This window comes from Rhinichthys klamathensis, unplaced genomic scaffold (assembly GCF_029890125.1).
Source record: "Rhinichthys klamathensis goyatoka isolate OS25496 unplaced genomic scaffold, OSU_Roscu_1.1 h1tg000127l_1, whole genome shotgun sequence".
NCBI lineage: Eukaryota > Metazoa > Chordata > Actinopteri > Cypriniformes > Leuciscidae > Rhinichthys > Rhinichthys klamathensis.
Genome location: NW_026606664.1, coordinates 58,835 through 80,036, shown reverse-complemented (window position 1 = coordinate 80,036; position 21,202 = coordinate 58,835). Strand labels below are relative to the sequence as shown.

General features: G+C 37.1%; 1 protein-coding gene across 1 annotated transcript; it reads left to right on the top strand.

Annotated features, from left to right (window-relative positions):
• Window positions 1-1,909: 1,909 nt before the first annotated feature.
• Window positions 1,910-19,608, top strand: plpp2b (phospholipid phosphatase 2b). The gene is made up of 6 exons (XM_056256348.1): window positions 1,910-2,382; window positions 15,599-15,750; window positions 16,017-16,279; window positions 16,360-16,417; window positions 17,721-17,897; window positions 18,749-19,608. Exons 1-6 carry the CDS (start codon window positions 2,322-2,324, stop codon window positions 18,860-18,862), a joined length of 825 nt encoding a protein of 274 aa, XP_056112323.1. The 5' UTR covers window positions 1,910-2,321; the 3' UTR covers window positions 18,863-19,608.
• Window positions 19,609-21,202: the final 1,594 nt, after the last annotated feature.

Genomic DNA, 21,202 nt, shown 5'->3' with positions numbered 1-21,202 from the left:
ATTTTTGCCTGAATGATCCATTTAATCAAGGAAGTGTGTTCAAGAATTCCTCATTTAAACCATGCTGTCTTCAACTACTAAACTAGTAACCAGGTGTTTTAGGGAGCTGGTTGTCTCTGTCAGACTACTACATGCAATGAAAGTGTTTTTTAACTACCTAATTGTAAGCCTCTTTGGAAATATGTGAGAATTTACAGTCCCTTTGAAATATTTGATGGTCTCATTTTGTAAGCGCTTGCGCAGTAAATGTTTTCTTTCATTGCATGTAGTTCTTATAAGCTCTCAGAACTTTACTTTTTAAATCTATTTCTTTTTGCAAAAGCATAAAATGTTTTACTTGTAAAGAAGATATCATCAAAAATGAACTACTAATGCAGTTGCTTCGTCCGTTCATTTGTTGGCTTTCCCGTTGTAGGTTCTCTTTGTGCAATAATAATAAAAAAACACAAGTTCCTCAGGGGCTTCGATCGTTTCCCTCTCGGTCTGGTCCGTCGGTACTTCAGTACTAAGTGTTGAAGAGGGTTTTTAAATGGGTTATGAATATACGCTCCAAATGCTTCGCCAACAAATCCTGATGTAAGTGGCGGATTCACTCTATTAAGTTTCTCAGGTTTTGCAGCCAGTTGTCTTTGCGTGAAGCCACAACCTGTCAGCCAACCATACTACCCAGAATCCTTCACTTCCCAGACAAACTGGCACCGTCAAATCTAGTGTAGTACCTCATTTGTGACTGGACTTCTGTTATTTAGGATTAAAAAGCATCATGTATTATCATCCGCATCCCCTTATATGCTCAGCTTCAACATGTTTTCTAATTGGCTTTCTGTTTTGTCTGTAATTTACACAAGGTTTAGAAGATACGAAAGGGAGGCACTGCCTTGACTTATTTTACTTTTTTAAAGCAATTTATGTATTACTGCTCCTGTTATATTGATTTATTGTCCATGTTATTATATTTTGTAAATAATAATAAAAAAGTAGAAAACAAACTATGTCTATACTCTGTCTGTCTGGCTGACTGTCTTGTATATACGACTGATTAATAAAGCTATTTAGTATTGTCAACATAATTCTCGAACTGCTGCTGTAGTTTTACTGTATGGTCTGTCAGTGTCCACTAGAGGGCAGATTAGGCTAACATACAAATGAAATGTCAAGCAAGCGGATAAAGAAGACTGAACTAAGGCTCAAGCTTCGGTTTACACCTTCTAGACTTGACCTTTAAAAACTTTGTATGACTAATTAGAATATTAATCTGCCATTATATCCGGATGTGAGTGACGTCACATCTCAGTACAATAAACCACTCAGTAGTATTTCATCAGCTATAGTTGTTTAAACTATATCTAGGCTACATTATGAAAGCATTTGAACGTCACCATGAAGCATTCGGGAATTAAACTAGTAAAATGTTTACTACACCCTAGGTGAACCAAATAATGTATTTCCATAACGTTCTAGTAGCCAACAATTGTTAGGTATAGCCTTTGGGGTGTGGCGATGTTAACGTGCTAAAAATATGTTAGGTGTTCCCTTTAAAAATACATTATTTTGTGTCATATATCATATTGGCAGAGGTGTGTTCAGACAGTAAACTAAAATATCTATCTATCTATCTATCTATCTATCTATCTATCTATCTATCTATCTATCTATCTATCTATCTATCTATCTATCTATCTATCTATCTATCTATTCTCAGATATGGGCCTAGGCCTACTTGTAAATCACAACATGTCCAGCAACAGATGTAATGATGAATGTGACATACATGTAGTATAATTAATTTACCAATTTAATATTATGGAATGATGTGCAATAAAAATAGCCTATGTGTGTGTCATGCTGCTTTGCGCTTCAGCTCAAAGTGCAGAGATTTATTCAGGCAGCGCGACTGCGCATGCGCCTCCCACTGTCAGCTCAAGGTGTGGACAGTGACACGGTGAGCGAGAGCAAGCGCGAGTGGGAACACAGTGGCTTTATTTTTGGAAAAGGAGTGGATGCGTCCTCTAAAATCTGCTCGAGGGCTGGACACAAGTCTTTTCTTTAACAAAAGCAATATGTGCACCTACGCGGCGCTGCCTTCAGCCTTTGAGGTTCTTGATATATAAAGTCGTAAAGGACGCGAGTGTTTCACCGTCACCTATGAGCTGAAGTGAAGCACGAGCAACCCAGGTAGAACAGCAGAGCCGGAAGAACTCGCAATACTGGTCGCGTTCAGTTTGTTTTTCTTCTTCCAAGTGGATTATCTTTGACACTTTCTCATAAATGAAGTGACTTTTAAAGTGCTAGTTTTAACGTGCATCCGAGCTAAAGAAACAATGACGGACTTGAGGAAAAAGCGACTCTTCGTCCTGGTTGACGTGCTGTGTGTAGTTGTAGGTAAGCGAGTTCAATGTTTCAACGTTAAGTGTTATATTCTGAAGTTCATTAACAAAACTTGGGCTACAAGTTGTTGTTTGAGGGCTTTCACAACGTTATTCATTTCTTTATTGGGATTTGTCTTTTTAAACAATATATCTTAGGCTATGTAACTGGGTTGTTGACAAATAACATACACTGACGTACGTTTTTTAATCAACAAAATGATTTGAGGAAAAAATATGTATTTTATAAGGAACCAAAAAGCTTGTTTTCAGTTAGTGCTTTGTGACAACAATACGTAAAATATGCAAGTATGTAAAAACAGGTTTATGTTTAACCTGTGTATGTGCAAGAGAGACTAATCTGATTGACCGATTTATTTATTATTTTATTTTTATTTATTTATACATTTATACTAATGTTATTAGATCACTTAAAATGATTACTGAACATTGATTATTATTAGACATTTAAAATTAAAATATGCATTTGTTGTGTGTCAGTTTTTTTTTTTTTTTTAATCAGGTTTGTTTTTCTCACAAGTTTACATACAACCTTGCAAAATTGACTTAGCTTGGCTTTGCACTTAACTCCAATATAATGCAATATATATTTACAACTGATCTGGAAGTGTTTTTGACTTTTGTAGATATTTCATTTATAATATCTTATTGCGGAAACAAAAACAGGTGCTTTAGTTGACAATGGCCATGTTGAGGGGCCTATCTTTAGAAGATTTTCATATTTAAATATGTATTGGGGGGTGTGTTCTCTGTGTTGAAGGCTGAGTTGCATTCATCCTTGCTTCTTTTTCCTTGATTTTACACGTTCAGGAAGTTGAGTATTTGTTTATGGAAATGTGATCCAAGCCTGTCAGTATTTCCCACAGTGTTTGGCAGCCTGTAGTGCCACAGAAATGTTCCTCGTCTTGAATTTTTGGCTTTATTTAGGGGTTTGCTTGCAGACCAACTGTGAGACAAACTCAATGACCATAAACATCCTAACACAGTCACATGTACTGAAAGATTCGACTTGCATCAGTGCTAAAGTGAGTGTGAACCGTCATGACCATTACTTCCTTTGGAAACATTGTGTTTGAGCCTGTTTTTCTTAACCGCATGAGGAAACCCTACTATGAGGAGATGAAGTTTCTGCACCTGCCCTTTGAAGTCTGTGTTCTCCAACCTTCAGCTTTGGATTTCACGAGGGCTAGAATGTGCCCTAGGCATGATCCTTCACCTTTACACCTTTACCATCAGGTGCAAGTGTCTCTCGTTTTGAAATGATCCGTGTTGTAGACAGGGATGGACAATATTGTCCGTCTAGTCTATAAAGGGCATCAAATGGTTAGGACAATTTCAGATGTTTCTTTTCTTGCATTTAGGCTATAGGAGGGTCAATGACCAAAGCGAGAAAAGGGAAATTCTTATTCAAATCTAGGCTACGTTAAAATGGATGTGCCACATTCTTAGCGTAAGATATGCGTTACATATGATTTTGAAATCAAAAAAAAAAAATTGATAAAGAATATATTAAATTTTTTAATGTTTTCCTGCCAAGTTGAAGTACTAAAATTACTAAAACTGAAATAAGCAAAAAGCAAAATAGTAGGCTAGATCTGCATGATTAACTGTCGGACAAAATGGCGGATTCGGCGGATGATGATTGGTCAGATCGCATGTCAATCAAACCCCCTGTGAAGGGACAATGATTGAACTGTATATTAAACCTTTGACAAGTATGATCACAGCGATTCAAATCTGTTTGCGCTGCCGCTGACCCAGAGAGAGCAGTTATTAAGTATGAAACAGCTTCACAAAGAGTCTTTTTAACGGTTTCATTATTTCTGTGTTCCAATTATTCAGATTATCACAGAAGTACTGGGATAAAAGTTTACAGTTCGGAAAAAAAGGATAAATCACCTTTTGAAAGTAACTTGACGCTTCTAATAAATATTGTATTGAGTACATTCTTACACTAGTAGTTGGTGACAAGCGCCTGCTAAATTTATTTGTCATTGAATCATTCAGTCAAGAGATTCTTTCAAGAAATCTGATTCATTCAGTAATGAAACAAGTGAAGTGTAAATGAGTGAGTCATTGAATCATTCATTCATTCAAACCATTAAGAGTTTACATAAAAAGACCAACAATATTTTTCGTACAACAGGATAGTTTACCAAATATGAACATTCCGTCATTATTACAAACCTTATTAAAGAATTTCCAACTTTTTGAAAATATATTCAAATGTACTGCTTTCTGCTAGAAATTAATGTAATGTATGGGAGTAAGGCCACAGCTAAGAAACCCATTACTACATTATGTATGGATAATTTGGTTTCTGATTAATCTACAAGGACATAAAAGATAGTTCAAAGTCCTATACATTTGAGACATTTGACCTTGAGGTAATGAAAGTACAGAAAGATTTACTGCAGCACAGGTGGAAATATTCAGTCATTTTCAAATAAATATCAGCCTCTCAGATTGCTGTATTAACAACAGAAAAGTCCCAGAATCCAGTTGACTGTGAATTCGGTAAGTGTTTCAGGGACTTAATATCCTTTTCCCAGCCCTGTATTTGACATCCAATCCAGCCCACCACTTTAAAGTAAACTTTCCCTCCACACAAACACAGTCTGGCTTTTGGTTTCGCTCACAAGCTAAAGGTGTGTATTTTACTGCTGCCTGTATGCTGGTCTTCTTTATGATATTTTACATCATCAGTCATTGAGTACTGACAGAAAAAAGAGTTGACATTTAATATTCTGCCTCTGTTCTTCTGTACTGATACAGCACGTCAAAGCCAGAAGATCAGCATTTTACTTCAGTGAAAGTGAAATTGGTGAGAATTATCTAAGCTTATCTGTCAATAAAAAGCTGAGCATTTGGCTCGGTACTGAAGGACTTCCCAGGCCTTCATTCCAGGTACCTCTAGTGTGTTTTGGTATGTTTTTAATAAAGCTCTTTACTTCTTAACGTTCTTAATATTATATTGTGAAATTGTAATCCCTCCGGTTCTACTCGCATCGCTCCAAAACCAGCGTTTCCGGCATGGGAGGTGGGCGCCTCTTGAGGCTGGCCTCTGTTACACTCACCCTTCTAAACCTCACTCCGATTCGGGTCACGGCACCAATGTAACCTCCCCGGTTCTACTCGCATTGCTCCATGCAGAATTCGAACCAGAATTTCCAGCATGGGAGGCGGGTGCGCTAACAAGATGCTAAAGACCACTGCCTCTAGTGTCAGTCACTAGTGCGCCTCATGAGGTCAGGGAAGTGAGGTTTACATGCACAGCTCCTCCTAGCTGGCCTCTGTTACACTCACCCCACTAAACCTCACTCCCATCCGGGTCACGGCACCAATAGCCGCGTTTCCACTGTCGGCCCAAAAGCGATCATGCTAGTGTGTGCCAGGGCCAGTCGCGTTTCCACTGTCACTTCCAGGGCTTGATCGGGCCTCCTCAGGGTTTCCTCTGGGCTAACGGCCAGTGGGTTATTGGCCCGCCTAATACCTTGGTCCAAAGCGGGTCAACTGGGGCTTGAGGAGTGTTCAGAAACAAAGGCGGAGTCAGGAGAGGGACAACACTGCTGCTAAAAAGTTCTGAAAATTTCCAAAAAGTCTGGAAACTTTTCAACCCTGGTTAAAATATTACAATGACTTCATGGTTTACTCCTTGCTTGCCGTCATGTTATTCCAAAACTATATCACGTTCTTTGTTCTGTGGAACCGAGCGCCGCCACATACGATCAAAGATAATGGTGACCAAGACTGTCAAGCAATGTTGTTATTGTTTACTAAAACTATTAGAAATCATGTTCATTAAAGATGAAATGTATTCCTATATAAATATTTGGTGGGAAAACTAACTGAAACAAAATAGGTTTTTGAAGTACTAAAATTACTAAAACTGAAATACATATCAAATAAAACTAAATATACGTTTAAAAAAATAAATAAAGCAAAATTACCAAGGCATATACAACATTGCTTCCCATGCTTCATATCAGACTACCAGCTAACTCCAACATTTAAGACATTTAAAACTATGCTTAAAGCTCAAAACTCACTTTCAGACACCAGAGAGTTTCTGAAATAACTTCTTTGTGTGATACGATGGGGATTCTAATCTATTTTTTATTTACATGCGATTCTAAAGGCTTCTTATGCTATACATTGCCATAATAAATACACATGGTTATGGAAAATACCAAAGACTGCTTGAAGAACTTCAACAAATCATATATGATTATAATCATGTATTTATTTGGTTTCATGTTTCATCCATCTCTTCCCTGTTGATGTGCAGTCCTGACACACAATAATAAATTACTGTCACTGTGAAAAAATGATAGGGTAATTTATTGGTCAAATATCGATGCGTAAGTCTTTAAGTAAAGACCAAACGTCATGTTAATTCTACAATCTAGCTAGTTTTCAGTCAGCTAGCTTCACCATGCTGGTGATGTGGGATTTGTGACGTTGTTCTCTGAAGGCGTATTAAGGGAGGGTTTTAGGGTAGCGCTGCGGGGCTACGGGGCCGACAGTGGAAACGCAAATTGATTTTGACTTCGGGGCTTGAGGTCCGAGGCTAGTGGCCCCGCCCGGCACGTTAGCACAGGCTCACATTGGCCTGAAAGGGGAAAAGCGGCTAACTTAACCTCTCCATTTCTACTTGCACCACTCCGAGCGGGATTCAAACCAGCATTTCTGGCATGGGAGTCAGATGCTATAACAAGGACGCTAAAGACCACAGCCACAGTCTCTAGTGCGCCTCTTGAGGCCAGGGGAGTGAGGTTTACGAAAACAACTCTTACTAGCCGGCCTCCGTTAAACTGTTTTAACAGGCACCTTTTTACATTGCATTTTATTGGTATTTTTGACAATTTTCTCAACACAAAGATAATTGTTATATTGCTTACAGGACCTGTATGCAGATCCTTTAATCCAAAGTGACTTACGAATGAGGAACGCTACAGCGAGTGATTCATGTAAAGTAGTAATGAAACATGAGTGCTGCAATACAAAAAATTTTCAAACTGCAAGCTAGGACAGCGATGGAGATAAAGACTATGCGTGACAGTTAAATAGTAAACTGAACAAAAGTGAAAAAGCCAGCTGTTCGGGTATGAGGTTCCACCAGCAAGGAATAGTGAAGGTTTTTTAGCATCATTGCGCAATAACCTATAAAGACATATTGCCACACGATTTGGATTCATTTCCTAAAACTACTGGCGAAATATGGGAGAACGACAAGAACAAGTGCAGGATGTTGTAACCATCATTCTTTATATTTTAGGTCTTGGATAAACTTGTTCAGAACCGTCTGTATGAGATAGCAATTGCAGCATCAACAAAATTGTTCAGAAATTGGTCACATCATGAGACCATTAACATAATGATGCTGTTACATTAATCACAGAAGCTATTTTTAAAGCAAAACACTATTAGCGTACCAGCTAACCTGTTTCCCACGCAATATTATACATTTCCATGGTTTCCAAGAGTGTAAATCACACACTAGCATTAGCGTGGGGAGGTAGAGGGCTGGGACGGATAGACTTTGGTGTATGGTGAAAGAAAAGAGGAGGAGGGCGGGTGTTTCTTCTTGAAGTAGGATTCCAGACTCTCCTGCGAGGTTGTACGCTCAGCACATAGCTTCCAAATGAGTCAGGCGTCCTTGCCAAACTACCGCTCAGGGAGTGCTGCCGGCAGACAGACCGCCCTCAAAACTCTCACTTAAGGGGCGACAGGCTTGTATTTTTGTAACACTTATGATGGTACTCCAGAAAACCCACAAAGAAAGTCTAGAACATCTCATTTTCATCTTCAGAGTAGAAACCGAACGTGATCTTTGTGGATTCAGCCGCTATGAGCTGGGTTTCAAATGTTGAAATGAAGCCAGAATGGATCAAGTAAGATGTTGAAAGCTTAATATATTTGTTGAAATGCCTGAAAAGGAGTTAGAATACAAGCGGTCAATAAAAACATAGGGTTTGATAATGGGGTTTGATAATGAAAGGTGGTTAGCCAATGTCAGGGCTGAAGGTCAAAGCCGACCCTAAGAAAACAGGCTACTCCCCACAGGCTGTGTGGTGTAGCCAAAAACAATTGGGTTTTTCGCCAGGGTTTTCTTATTTTCAAGTCCTGTGACTGGAAATTCACCAACTCGTATGTCCTTGAAACTGCAAGCAGTGCAATTCAGATTTACTGTAAACATATCAGCTAAAGGTTCACAGAATTTCAGTTTCTTGGACCAACATTGCCTGTGTTGGGAAAGCTACTTTGAAACTTTTACTTTATTTGTCAGGCTTCACATGGTTAACTAGCCTACTATTAAATAGTGTGTAACTTGGGAAGCTATAGTCAGAAGGCCGAAGGCAGTTTATTAGACAATCGTCTTTTTTTTTTTTTTTTTGAGTATTTAATATATCAGAATGTATTGCTCATATATGATATAGGAGAATATGGAGCTCATATTTGAGAAGTAAAAAACCCACACAATTGCAAAAATATGCAATTTGGTGCAGTCACTGATATTTATATGGCCAAAAAGTAAGATTACATTCTGATAGTTTGTAAAATCAGTGAGATCTTTATAACAGTATAACAGACCACTTACATAAAATGCACATAAATATCAGATGTCACTCTAAATCTCACAATAATATGACTTCGTAAGATGACATTTAAATGCTCAGTTTTATGATCAAAGCTTAACAAAACATATAATGTAATGCAAGACAATTATGCTTGAGAGATAATTGAGAGTAAAAATTAACTTTCATCAAAAGCCTGATCATATTTGATAGTCAGATTTTAAAGTGAATTTTTTTTTTAATGTATATATATCTATGGATAATAATGTAAACTTAAGTTGCTTCTGTCCAGTAAGTGTTTGTCTTGAAATATTACTAACAATGTAAAAGTCATTTTTAGTTTATCGTTTTTTTAAGGTTTCACAGCAAAAAGACGTTTACAGTGTACCACAACCTTGAGGTGAAAAAAAAATTGGATTGAAAATAGCTGAGCTACTGTAAGCTGATCCTAAAGGGAAAGTTCACTCAAAAATGAAAATTGTGTCATTTACTGTCCCTCTATGCTTTATTCCCTGTGGATTTTTGTTCTGTATAAGATTTTCTGTGATACACAAAAGGAGTTATTTATAGCAGTGTCCAAGCTGCTCTTTTCCCTTTAATGAAAGTGAATGGTGACCAAGACTTACATACCAACTTCAATTTGTTTAGTCCTCACACCAAAGCATCATTATGCCTTCAGAAGACTTGGAATATAGTGCACATGTCATCTAAACTACTCCTGTAATGCATATTCTTTGTCCTCTTTGAACCTGTACAGTCCCTGGTCCCCATTCACTTTCATTGTAGGAAAGTGAGCAGCTCAGACATTCTGATAAACTTCTGCTTTCCTGTTCTAACTTCACCAATTGGAATAACACAAGGGTGAGTATAGCAATTACATTTTTGGGTGAACCTTCTCTTTTGTATACTGAATGAAACTGTTGGTTTGGTCCAATAATGGCTCTGGCGTTCCTCAGTCCAGCGGTGTGAGGGGAACCGTTTCAAACTCGGTTAACTCAGATTGCCAACAATTATCATCCTACATACCATAACTGCACATCAGATTGAACCAAATAAAGCAACACTCAGTTCAGCCCTTCATATTTATAGTGTTTGTGAAGGAGGATGCTCCAAACAAACTGAGAAACCATGAATGAATGAGGTGGAGACTACAGGAGTGGCAAGCTCATTTTTGTCTGTGGGATGGGCAAAAGTATGTGAATCCTCGGTCCTTCAACACTTCAGCACTCACCAACCCAGAAACATTTTACTCTCTCCTCCCCCTCTTGATTTATTGCTTTGTAGCAACTCAACTAATGCAACTCAACTCAACTAATGCAACTTAAACTCAACTCAACTTAAAATTAGGGTTGCAAAGGGCCTGAAAATTTCCTGTAAATTTCTAGAAACTTTCCAAAAGTTTAGAAAATTTCCAAAAGGTCTGGAAACTTTTCAACCCTGGTTAAAATATTACAATGACTTCATGGTTTACTCCTTGCTTGCCGTCATGTTATTCCAAAACTATATCACGTTCTTTGTTCTGTGGAACCGAGCGCCGCCACATACGATCAAAGATAATGGTGACCAAGACTGTCAAACAATGTTGTTATTGTTTACTAAAACTAAAACTATTATAAATCAAGTTCATTAAAGATGAAATGTATTGGTGGGAAAACTAACTGAAACAAAATAGGTTTTTGAAGTACTAAAATTACTAAAACTGAAATACATATCAAATAAAACTAAATATACATTTAAAAAAAGAAATAAAGCAAAATTACCAAGGCATATACAACATTGCTAAAGCACACTAAACTGAAAATATAAAAATAAAAGCTAATTCTAAATATTATTTGAATATTAGAATAGTATATGAATAATACTAAAATAACACTGTTTTTAAGCAAGACTTTCAGTGAATAATGACTTAAATTCCAGGCTATGACTTATGACTTTGGAAGACGCGGAATATAGAGCAGAAGTTGTATAGTCTTCTTTCATTCTTCAACTTTTTTCATGTAAAAAGTGCATGATGTTGGGTAAATGACCGACTTTTAATTAATGAACTATTCAGTTAAGAAACTAGAGTACATTGCCTTTACTTCCATAGCATGAAGGGGGGGAAAAACACAGTCCATGGGCTCATAAAAAGAGCTCATACCAAACTGGGGTCCCTTAATGTTTTACAGGAAATTTGACTTCCTGTACCTTCAAATGGAACTAATTTGTTTCAGGGAATGGTTGATGGGTGACGGCTGGTGGCAGTTGAGACGAGGTTCGATTTTCAGTGCAGCCCCAATATTGCAATGTGTTGGGTGTCAACCGTGACTTTCTTCAAGACTTCTTGCCCTCTCACTTCTAAGCGCCACATCTCTCCCTGCAGTCCCGTTTCATTGCGTAATTAAACGACCGCCAAGCTCGCACCTGCCAACTGAGGCTTTGAACTCGAACCGTTTGAAGTTCTTTGACCTTTTACCTTATACTGACTTAATTCCCTGGGAACACAATCTGGAAGATATTTCAGAAGTAATGCTCATGAATTTCTCTGACGAGTACCAGAATATAGTGCTTAGCCTTTTTAACTGTAAAGTTGACATTTTAGACTTCGTTCTTAGTGTTTCTAGGTGTTTTAATTGTGTTTGGCATTAATCAATGACAGTTTGAAATAAAAAAAAATGTACTCAGGGTTCATTCTTTATTTTTCCATTGACCATAAAAATCTGTATCAAAGGCCTTTCAGTCTTACCCGTCTTTTTGTTCTCTCAAGAGTTGAAAAGCCTGGAGAGGAAGAAGGAAAAATGTGACTTAAGTTTTATTGGGCATTTATTTTCATTTGTTTGGAGATTAGCCTATACAGCTGGCAAACAGAAAAGGAAATCCAAGCTCAGCTCCAGATCCTCAAAGTGTCTGAATCTCAAGTGAGTGTTAAAACTGTAGCCATTGTTTGGGGTCTCGAGTCCCTTCACATGATGATCAATGAGGCCTGAGGGATAGTTTATTTTTTCTTTCATTGTTCGTAAACGGTAAATCTCCTTAATGGCCACAAAACTAGGGGTTTACATTCAGTACCGTTTTCAGCAAGTGGATCACATCCTTTCGAGCTAACTGGTTAAAGTGAACTATTTAAGGTAAAGTTTTTTTCCCCCAGGAGGTTTGAACAAAACAAAACAAAACAAAACCTGTTTGTAAATATTTTTTAAAAAAAGTTTTTGTAATGTGCAAAGCAAAAGAGATCAAAACATATTTGTAAATATTTTTCAAAAAGTTTTTGTAATGTGCAAAACAAAAGAGATCAAAACATATTTGTAAATATTTTTCCTAAAACATTTTTTGTTTTTTTTGTTTTGCAAGCTGCGAAACAAAAGAAAACAAAACATATTTGTAAATATTTTTTAAAAAAACCCACTTTTTTTTGTTTTGCTGCAAAACAAAAGAGAAAACATTTGTGAATGTTTAAAAAAAAGAAGCAATATACAGTGGTAAAAACTAATGACTGTTTTTGGAGCATGGTTACATGAGCAGTATGTTTTTATTAGTGCACCATTGAGGATGTCATTATGGTGTTTTGTAACGAGTGAGTGTGTGTGTTCTCACTGTCCAAGCCAGTGTATGGAAATACAGTGTCATTTCAAAAACCGTTGTTCTTTGTTTTTGGAATACAAAGACACTCATTTGTTGTTAAGTGACTCTCTATGACTCGATTACTCTTTGTTTCTTGTCGTGACGTGAACGTCTCAAGAATACATTGAAACTCAAAATGACTTGTTTTGGATACGTATTTTGCTCCATTGCATTTCAACTTTTCTCATGGATTTAGTTCAACATCTCTAGTGCTAAAACTTTACAATTAAATTTCAATTATTGAATTTTTAGTTGTCATTCAGCTTCAAGATTAACTTGCTAAAGTGATTATTGGTTGTTTTTTCATATGACCCAACAATTCAATTCAGTAATAAACCCTTTTTCTCTGTCGATAAACTGACAAAAGACGAGTTTAAAACCAGGTAAACTTCTCATTTTCTTGTATGTTTCCCTGGTGTTCCATATGTTTTCATTCATCAGTCACCTAGAACATTCATATGAATTTTTAGACATTGCTACCATGTTTTATCCAGCATAATGCTTTGTTGTTTTAACAACAAAAACCATTTGTAAACATTTCTTTGAGGGATTTTTTTTTCTAGTTGGAATATATTATTCTAAATTCTGTTAGTAAGCTGAAAGCTCCATATGTACAGATTATGAGCTTGTTTGTATATATATTTTTAATGGCCCTTGTAGAATAATATTGAAGAATAAACCATGTGTAAATATCACAGTGAGCCCAGAGTTACATTTTGTGATGGACCTGACCATCTGTCTCACAAATGCTCTTGTACATTGTAATACTGCAGTGGTATAAATGGCACTTGGGCAATCCTAGATTTGTGTGGGATGCTGCTCATCCATATTTATTTAGACATAAACTGAGTCAACCATAAGGTCCAGAATCATATTTTTGGCTTGTACCAACAGACTGCATGTTTTCCTGCTGATGTAGCATCTTCCTGACACTCCGTCCCTGATGTTGACTGGAAGAAACAAGGTCCTTTACATTCTTAGCCTGCTTAACAAATCTACACAAGTATATTCCATTCAAACAGCAGAATATTTTCTGGCAGTTAAAGATATGCAAACTTACTAGAACACTGTGTTATTATATGTCCAGAAAATGGAATTTCAGGAAGTAGAATTGCTCTTACGGTGTCCTTTAAGTGCTGTGGCGTAGGATCACGTGGTTGGAGAGTGATTTTGTAACATTTCCAAATGTCCCAAGGACATTTTCCATTCATTAAAGGATCACGCTGTGCAGCATTCAGACATGTGCATCTCCAGCCACATCAGTCCACCGACCAAGGCGTTGTGGAAAGGATGTCTAGGCTGTGGGTGTGTACAGGAATGTTTATGATATGGCACACAACATGTTTTGGGTTAAGACGGTGTGGTCAGGTGACTTCCTCATAGCTGTGGGATAAATGTGTTTCCGTGTGACTCTGGAAAAAAGAGGTACTATAAATACACGCTGCTTCCATGACTGAATTCAGATGAGTGTTTCTAAAAAAGTCTATACAGTCAGTTAAAGTAAATATAGTTTAGTCAGTTTTGGAACGTAAATGGTTGAGAGAAAACCAAGTGGCAACCTTCCGATCTCTCTTTTGAATCCAACAGACCCTCATGTTAACATCTCCAACTTTACAGCAGAAAAAAAAAATGCTTACAGGCTCGTACAAAAAGTGGTTTTAGTCTATATAGCTAATTTTGCCCTTCATGCCAACTGTGAGGGGGTGAATTTTTATAACTCATTCGTTTAAATGATATTAAGCCTTAAAGTTCTGCATAATTAAGGGCGTGGCCACTTGAGTGACAGGTGGATTGCCGTTTGTCACTACTAGCCATTTGTCTTTTGTCTGTTAGCGTCACGTCACCTCAGCTAATCCCGCTTCTTTGACGCGCTGCCAAGATGGCGACGGCCGGCTCCGCCTACTTTGGGCTTCAAAAATGCTCTTCAGAAACCTACGGGTGACACTACGTCCATATTTTTGTACAATCTATGGAGAAAACACATGTTGTGTAACAGTATTTTGGATCCTCGCATAAGCTCTTAAAGTGACAGCGGCCTAATAAACCTGTCTGTCATGTTAATCGAAGAACAACAAAAAAAAACTAAGAAAATCACTTGCTGCACTTGACTGAATAACTTTTCTAACTGTAATTGCAGTATTAATCTGTATTTTTACAATAAAATAACACTGGATAGTCTTCACATTTGATTACTCAAATTTCTGTAGTATTTCTTACCTGAATACTACTGTTAGACCCACCTGGAAAACTTAAATCCATGTTTATTTAATTTGTCTCTGTATTATATTGTATTTATTTGTGCTATCATTTGCAGTTTGTTTATTTGTTCTTATTTTATGCCTGTGCTGTGTGTAAGCTAGCTATTACAACAAAATTATCCAAAAATTATGAGATGATAAATTATCTGAATGGAGGTATATATGGCAATTTTCCCTGTGATATCGAAAATGGTATCGAATATCGATACTTTATGATGTAAATATATAGTTTTTTTTTATATTAATGTAGTGAGAAATGGTTTGGGAAATGTGCTTATGAAAATAATGCCACAATGGAAAAAAATAATTTTGGCTATTTAGTTACTTTAACAATAACAAAAAACTTGACATCTCACCCATAAGTCAACAGATTTTTTTTTTCCATTTATTTTATATTTGATTTAATTATAAATAGTTATGCAATTTATTTTTTATTTAATATATGATTTTCCTAAAAAAAAAAAAAGGCAGTGTAACAAACATACAATGATTTATACATGTAAATATATACATTATAATAAAAATAATATAATGTTGGTATTGTTGATATGTATTTGGTTATGAGAAATGGCTGTAAAAAAAAAGTCTTTAATTGTAATGAATATATGGAAATTGTATTTTCTTTGAGGTGAAATATGACCCAGAGAGGTTCTTTCCAGGTTTCAGGAGATTCACCCTGTATATTCTCCACATTTGTTAACTCATCATTTATGAAGCAGATATTTATCTCTCTATGTATTTATTTTTTTATTCTCTCTTCTTCTTATTCCTGTAGCTTCTCTGCCCTTTGTTATAATGAATATCGCGTCCCGGCCATACGAGCGGGCGATCTACTGCCAGGACGAGAGCATCGGTTACCCCGTAAGACCGGACACCATCACACACGTGACGCTGGCTCTAGTCACCATCACCTGCACTATCATTATCGTGAGTCCCTCATTCATTCATCTCCATCATCCCGCCCATGATCTCATCATCATCCCTTGAGTCACATGCTGATCCTCAACAAAGTGTCCGTTCATGACTCTGCACAGAAGAGGGGTTTATTATGCACAACAACACAGCATTTTGTGCTCATGGACGTGTTTGACACATTTATGACAAACCTAATGTAGCGTAACCGTTTTGATCCTTGTTGAAAGCTACAGAAATGCATCACGTTACTTAACTTTTTACCTCTTCTGTTCCTCTAGATATCATCGGGTGAAGCGTATCTGGTGTACAGCAAGAAAATTCACTCCAACTCTACCTTTAATCAATATGTATCGGCCATCTATAAGGTGCTGGGCGCCTTCCTGTTTGGGGGAGCTGTCAGCCAATCACTGACGGACTTGGCCAAGTACACCATTGGGCGACCACGTCCACATTTCTTAGCAGTGTGTGCTCCCAAAGTCTGCAAAGGATACGTGGCTTTGATCAACTGCACTGGTGACTCGCATCATGTGACTGAAGCCAGGTATGTCTCTCAACATAAATCCTTTAAACGCTTTGATTTCAGTGAATTTCTGTGAACTATATGTGATTTGTGTGTCGTAGGTTGTCCTTCTATTCAGGTCACTCCTCCTTCGGGATGTACTGCATGCTGTTTCTAGCGGTGAGTGGTGTAGCAATCGAATGCTTACCCGCTAAACATTTAACCCTTGGGATCAACCAACAGTTTGGGAGTGGGACTATTTGTTTTGGCTTTATTTCACTAGAGTCAGTAAAAGTACAGATCTAACCCTCTGGTGCTGTTCAGTCTTTTTGGGCTGAAATAATTTTTTTTTTTTTTTTTTTTTTTTTTTACTTCATCAGAATGGTATGAAACTTGGTAAAGGTTTTGGCACTTGCTATGTGAACACACACACACATACACAATCATGGAAATGATTCAAAAAGGTTAAATGGTCCTGAATTAAATTGTCTCACTGCATTGGAAAGGAATGGGAAACGAAATGTAATCTAGTGGAATCTTACTGAAAGCTCATTGTTTGATCGACCTCAAATTTGGAACAAAACTTGTTTAGATTTATGGCTTTGATTTTCTCACAGGTTTAGAGTAAAATGTGTTTTGGAAAATATATATTTCATATAAAATAAAAAATATAATTTATTTAAAATATTTTATATATTACATAATAATAAACTTAAACTTCTATAACCTTTTTCTTTTTTTTACTTCAACAATAATTTGCCACGTGTCTTCTTTAAAAAAAGACCAAACTTAAGTCTGTGCAAAATATTTAAGATTTATGACAGTTTAAGTTGAAAAATTTCAGGTACCAACTTAAGTACCATAAAATCCTCTTAAAATACAAAATATTAAATAAAACACATTATCAAACTAAATTATAGAACATTCATTTTATTGAAAAAAAATATATTGTTGGTAATTTTGGACCGTCACACGAGCATCACCAGAGGGTTAAATGTGCGGTCACTTTTACTGTTTTTCAGCAAATTCAGTCATATCAGTATGGATCGTCGTGATCCAAATTCGCAGTGTTCGCCAACAGAAATCTGCTTGGTTTCAAAGAGACTTGTATGTGAGCTGTGCTTCATAAAATTCGGTCACATTCGGAAAATTTTGCCAACAATTTTGCAGCCAAACAGGTCCATTTGTCAAATGTAGCATTGTAAGGAGCAACTGTTTTTGAAGCATAGTATAGATATGACATAAATAGGACACAATGAGGAATAGTTCAAAATTTAGTTAAAAAAAATTAAGTTCAAATTTGTGCGGGTATTTACAATAATAGGAGTTTTTCGTTGCAGAGTTTGCAAAACCTTGAACTAATTTAACGAAACTATCAGAGAGCAAAACAAAATCGCCATTTGCTTTCGTTATTTCTTGTCAGCAAATTAAGTCATTATCATTCAGCAAATAAAAGACACCTCTTTTTCTTTTCTTTCCCTAGTTCTATGTGCAGGCCAGACTGAATGCGAAATGGGCCCGTCTTCTGAGGCCAACCATCCAGTTCTTCCTGGTGGCCTTTGCTGTGTATGTAGGTTACACCCGCGTGTCCGATTATAAGCACCACTGGAGCGACGTGCTGGTGGGGCTCCTCCAGGGGGCGCTCATTGCAATTCTCATTGTAAGTTAACACTTTTTCTTTTTAGAGCAATTTTACCCAAAAATTTTACATCTGTCATCCTTTCCCCACCCTCATGTTGTTCCAAACCAGTATGACTGGTTTCAGACTGGATTCAGTTTAAAGGGATACTCCACTTTTTTTGGAAATAGGCTCATTTTACAACTCCCCCAGAGTTAAACTGTTGAGTTTTACCGTTTTTGAATCCATTAAGCCGATCTCCGGTTCTGGCGGTACCACTTTTAGCATAGCTTAGCATACATCATTGAAGTGGACAAGACCATTAGCATTTCTAAAAAAAAAATGACCAAAGAGTTTCGATATTTTTCCGATATGATATTTTATGATATGACGCAGCGCCTGAAAATAGTTCCGTTGTGTTGACGGAAGGTAGCCTATTTTCAGGCGCTGCGTCATATCATTACGCCTGCTGCACTCATGGTACGGCAGTGAAGTTTCTTGATTATTATGCAGGAATGAGAGTATAGTTCCTAGCCATATCAGCCTAGAAAATCGCAACTTTACATTTTCCGTCGGTCTTAGTGCACGATGTAACTACAGAAGAGTTTTAAATAGTTTTAAAAAGTTTTAAATAGGAAAAATCTCGAAAATTTGCTCATTTTTTTTTTTTTTTGAAATGCTAATGGTCTTGTCCACTTCAATGATGTATGCTATGCTAAAAGTGGTACCGCCAGAACTGGAGATCGGCTGAATGGATTCAAAAACGGTAAAACTCAACAGTTTAACTCTGGGGGAGTTGTAAAATGAGCCTATTTCCAAAAAAAGTGGAGTATCCCTTTAAAGTGTAGCATTGTGAGGTCATTAACTCTTCTAACATTCCTTGTCTCTTACAGGTGCGATACGTGGCGAATTTCTTCAAGGTCCGTCCTTCACCTCAATACTCGAGTTCAGAGACAGAAGCAGAAATCGAGGAGCAGAAACACAGCTTTCGAGGTGGAGCACCATAACCATTTCGGCTATTACGGACCTGTGTGAGAGAAATGAGAACAAACACTCGCACTACATCTCCCACAAACCACTGGACTGACGGGAGGGGGCGGAGCAAGACTGCACATGCTCACGATGGTCCTCCTTGAAAAAGCTTTAGGGTCTGTTCCTTTGTTTCAAGTGAGAGAGAACTCTTTAGACGTATTTAATCAACTTATTTTAATCAAAACGATTTGCCGCAGATACCAGATATTGAGGGACTGAATCTGTTTTTTAAATCTGCGTACTGGATCAGGTTTTACGTACGACATGTATCATCTTTGTTTGAATTGTAAATCTTACTGAAATAATGGCTTGCCTTTCTCTTCGACGAACCAAACAGAATCCCATAATCTGCGGTTTAAAATGTTGGAAATCATTTGTATTTTTCCCATTTTAAGTGCCTTAGTAATTATATCTAGTATATAATTATAAATAGTAATCTGGATTGCAGAAAGTGAATAATGTCACAAAATTGTTAGGATATCTTTTTTTTGTTCCCCTATGTTTAAAATTTAAAATTGAGATACCACTACAACATCTGCAAGCCTTGCTTAATTTAAGGTTTTCGCATTCAGCTTCATTGAACTTTGTACTTTGTAAATTGTTGTTTACATTTGTCTAAATTCCTATTAAATATTTGTAATAATAATCTGCTTGTTGTTATTAAGTATCACACTTTAATATTATGTATAGCACTACTCTAAATGATAAATATCATTTTGACTAGATTTGTATTCTAGTGTACTTGGTACATTTAATGTTTGCCTATCCAGTTAGCATATTTTAAACCAGAAGTACTATGTCGATAATATATGTATTTATGTAGGCATGAACAAACATGAATTCAATCCACATGCAAACTTTAGTTTTACATACCCTAAGGACATATCAGCCAGAAGTGGTTGTCAAACACTTTTGATCTTATTCGGTTTGCAAATGTAGTTTACTTTAGCCATGTTCTACTGGGCACGTTCCTGTCAGTCCAGAACTGCAGTAGCCAGACATGTATTGATGACCATCTATTCAGCGGCCACAGCTATGACTACAAATGAGCTCAGCAAACTTTGTTTTCTTTCCAAATAAAGTCTCAAGAGTTCAATCAGACCACCAATTACAATTCCATGTCCGGGTGAAGACATTGAGAAAGAAATGCACTGTTAATTATATTCTATGATTCTTATAATACATATAAATAATATTATAGGCCTAAATAATATAATTATCTCTTATTTAAAGTATATATTCTAATATTAGACCTATATACAATTTTGCACTGTGATTAGGTGTGAGTGGGCAGATCTGTAGTTACATGCGCTCGGTTCATTATTTGTATTATAACATATGTTAGTATGCACTGTAATCGCTAGTCAGGATGGTAACAAAACTTCCATCCTACCCTTGTGTTCCTAAACTGCAATGGTAAGACAAAACCCCTCTTCCTACACTATATCATGTTGCGTTCCTTTTACCTCAGCTGTAAGTTGTTATTTTGTGGGTTTCCATCTGGCCTGATGCCTCTGCTTATGCAAGATTGGGGTTTAGAAAATGTCAAAGAAAGCATAGGCTGTTCTAACATATTTAGCAACTTTATTTGTTTGGGGATTATTGTAGGTCTGTTGTCACACCACTGTGTTCAGAACTATTATAGCTGTGTGTAACCAGTCCTACTCGACCTGCTCCGAACAGGAGTCTCCTGCGTGTGAGGCGGGCACGCTAACAAGGACGCTAAAGACCGCAGCTGCTAGCGCGCTTCTTGAGATCAGGGGAGTGAGGTTTAAATGCACAGCTCTTACTGGCCTACGTTACACTCACCCCCCCTAAACCTCACTCCCAACCGGGTCACGGCACCAACGGCACCAGTCCTTCTAGCCCCGCTCTGAGCGGGATTAGTCTGTTTCATTTGGTGAAGTTCATAATGTTTGCTAATGTTATTTGGTGTTCCCTCAAAAGGAACTCCTATTTATTTTTACAATTAATATGCCATTTGAAATTGTTTAATAAATTTACATGTATATTATCGAGGTCATTTTCACTACAATTGAATACTGAGAGGTAATGGTCACAGTTGCGTTTGGGTGAAACACGAGAGCGCGAGTCCCTTATTATAAGCCCCTCCCCATTTAAGAGAATTGAGAGATGAAAGTGGCGCCGTAGCTTCAGCTCCACCAATGAGCGGACTGATATACAGTATTGCCATGCAAACATTAGGAAATATATGTCCGCTGAATGCCGCGACTAACCAATCAGAATCAAGTTTTCCAGAGAGCTGCGTACTGGGCCTAAAAATTAACACTCGTCAACTGCCAAGTGCGAGTAAA

Excerpts from the sequence above, each read along its gene's own strand:
- plpp2b (XM_056256348.1), top strand. The coding sequence starts at position 2,322 with ATGACGGACTTGAGGAAAAAGCGACTCTTCGTCCTGGTTGACGTGCTG. Across the intron at positions 2,383-15,598 it reads CGTGCTGTGTGTAGTTGTAG|CTTCTCTGCCCTTTGTTATA; the intron begins GTAAGCGAGTTC and ends TTATTCCTGTAG. Across the intron at positions 16,280-16,359 it reads CATCATGTGACTGAAGCCAG|GTTGTCCTTCTATTCAGGTC; the intron begins GTATGTCTCTCA and ends TGTGTGTCGTAG.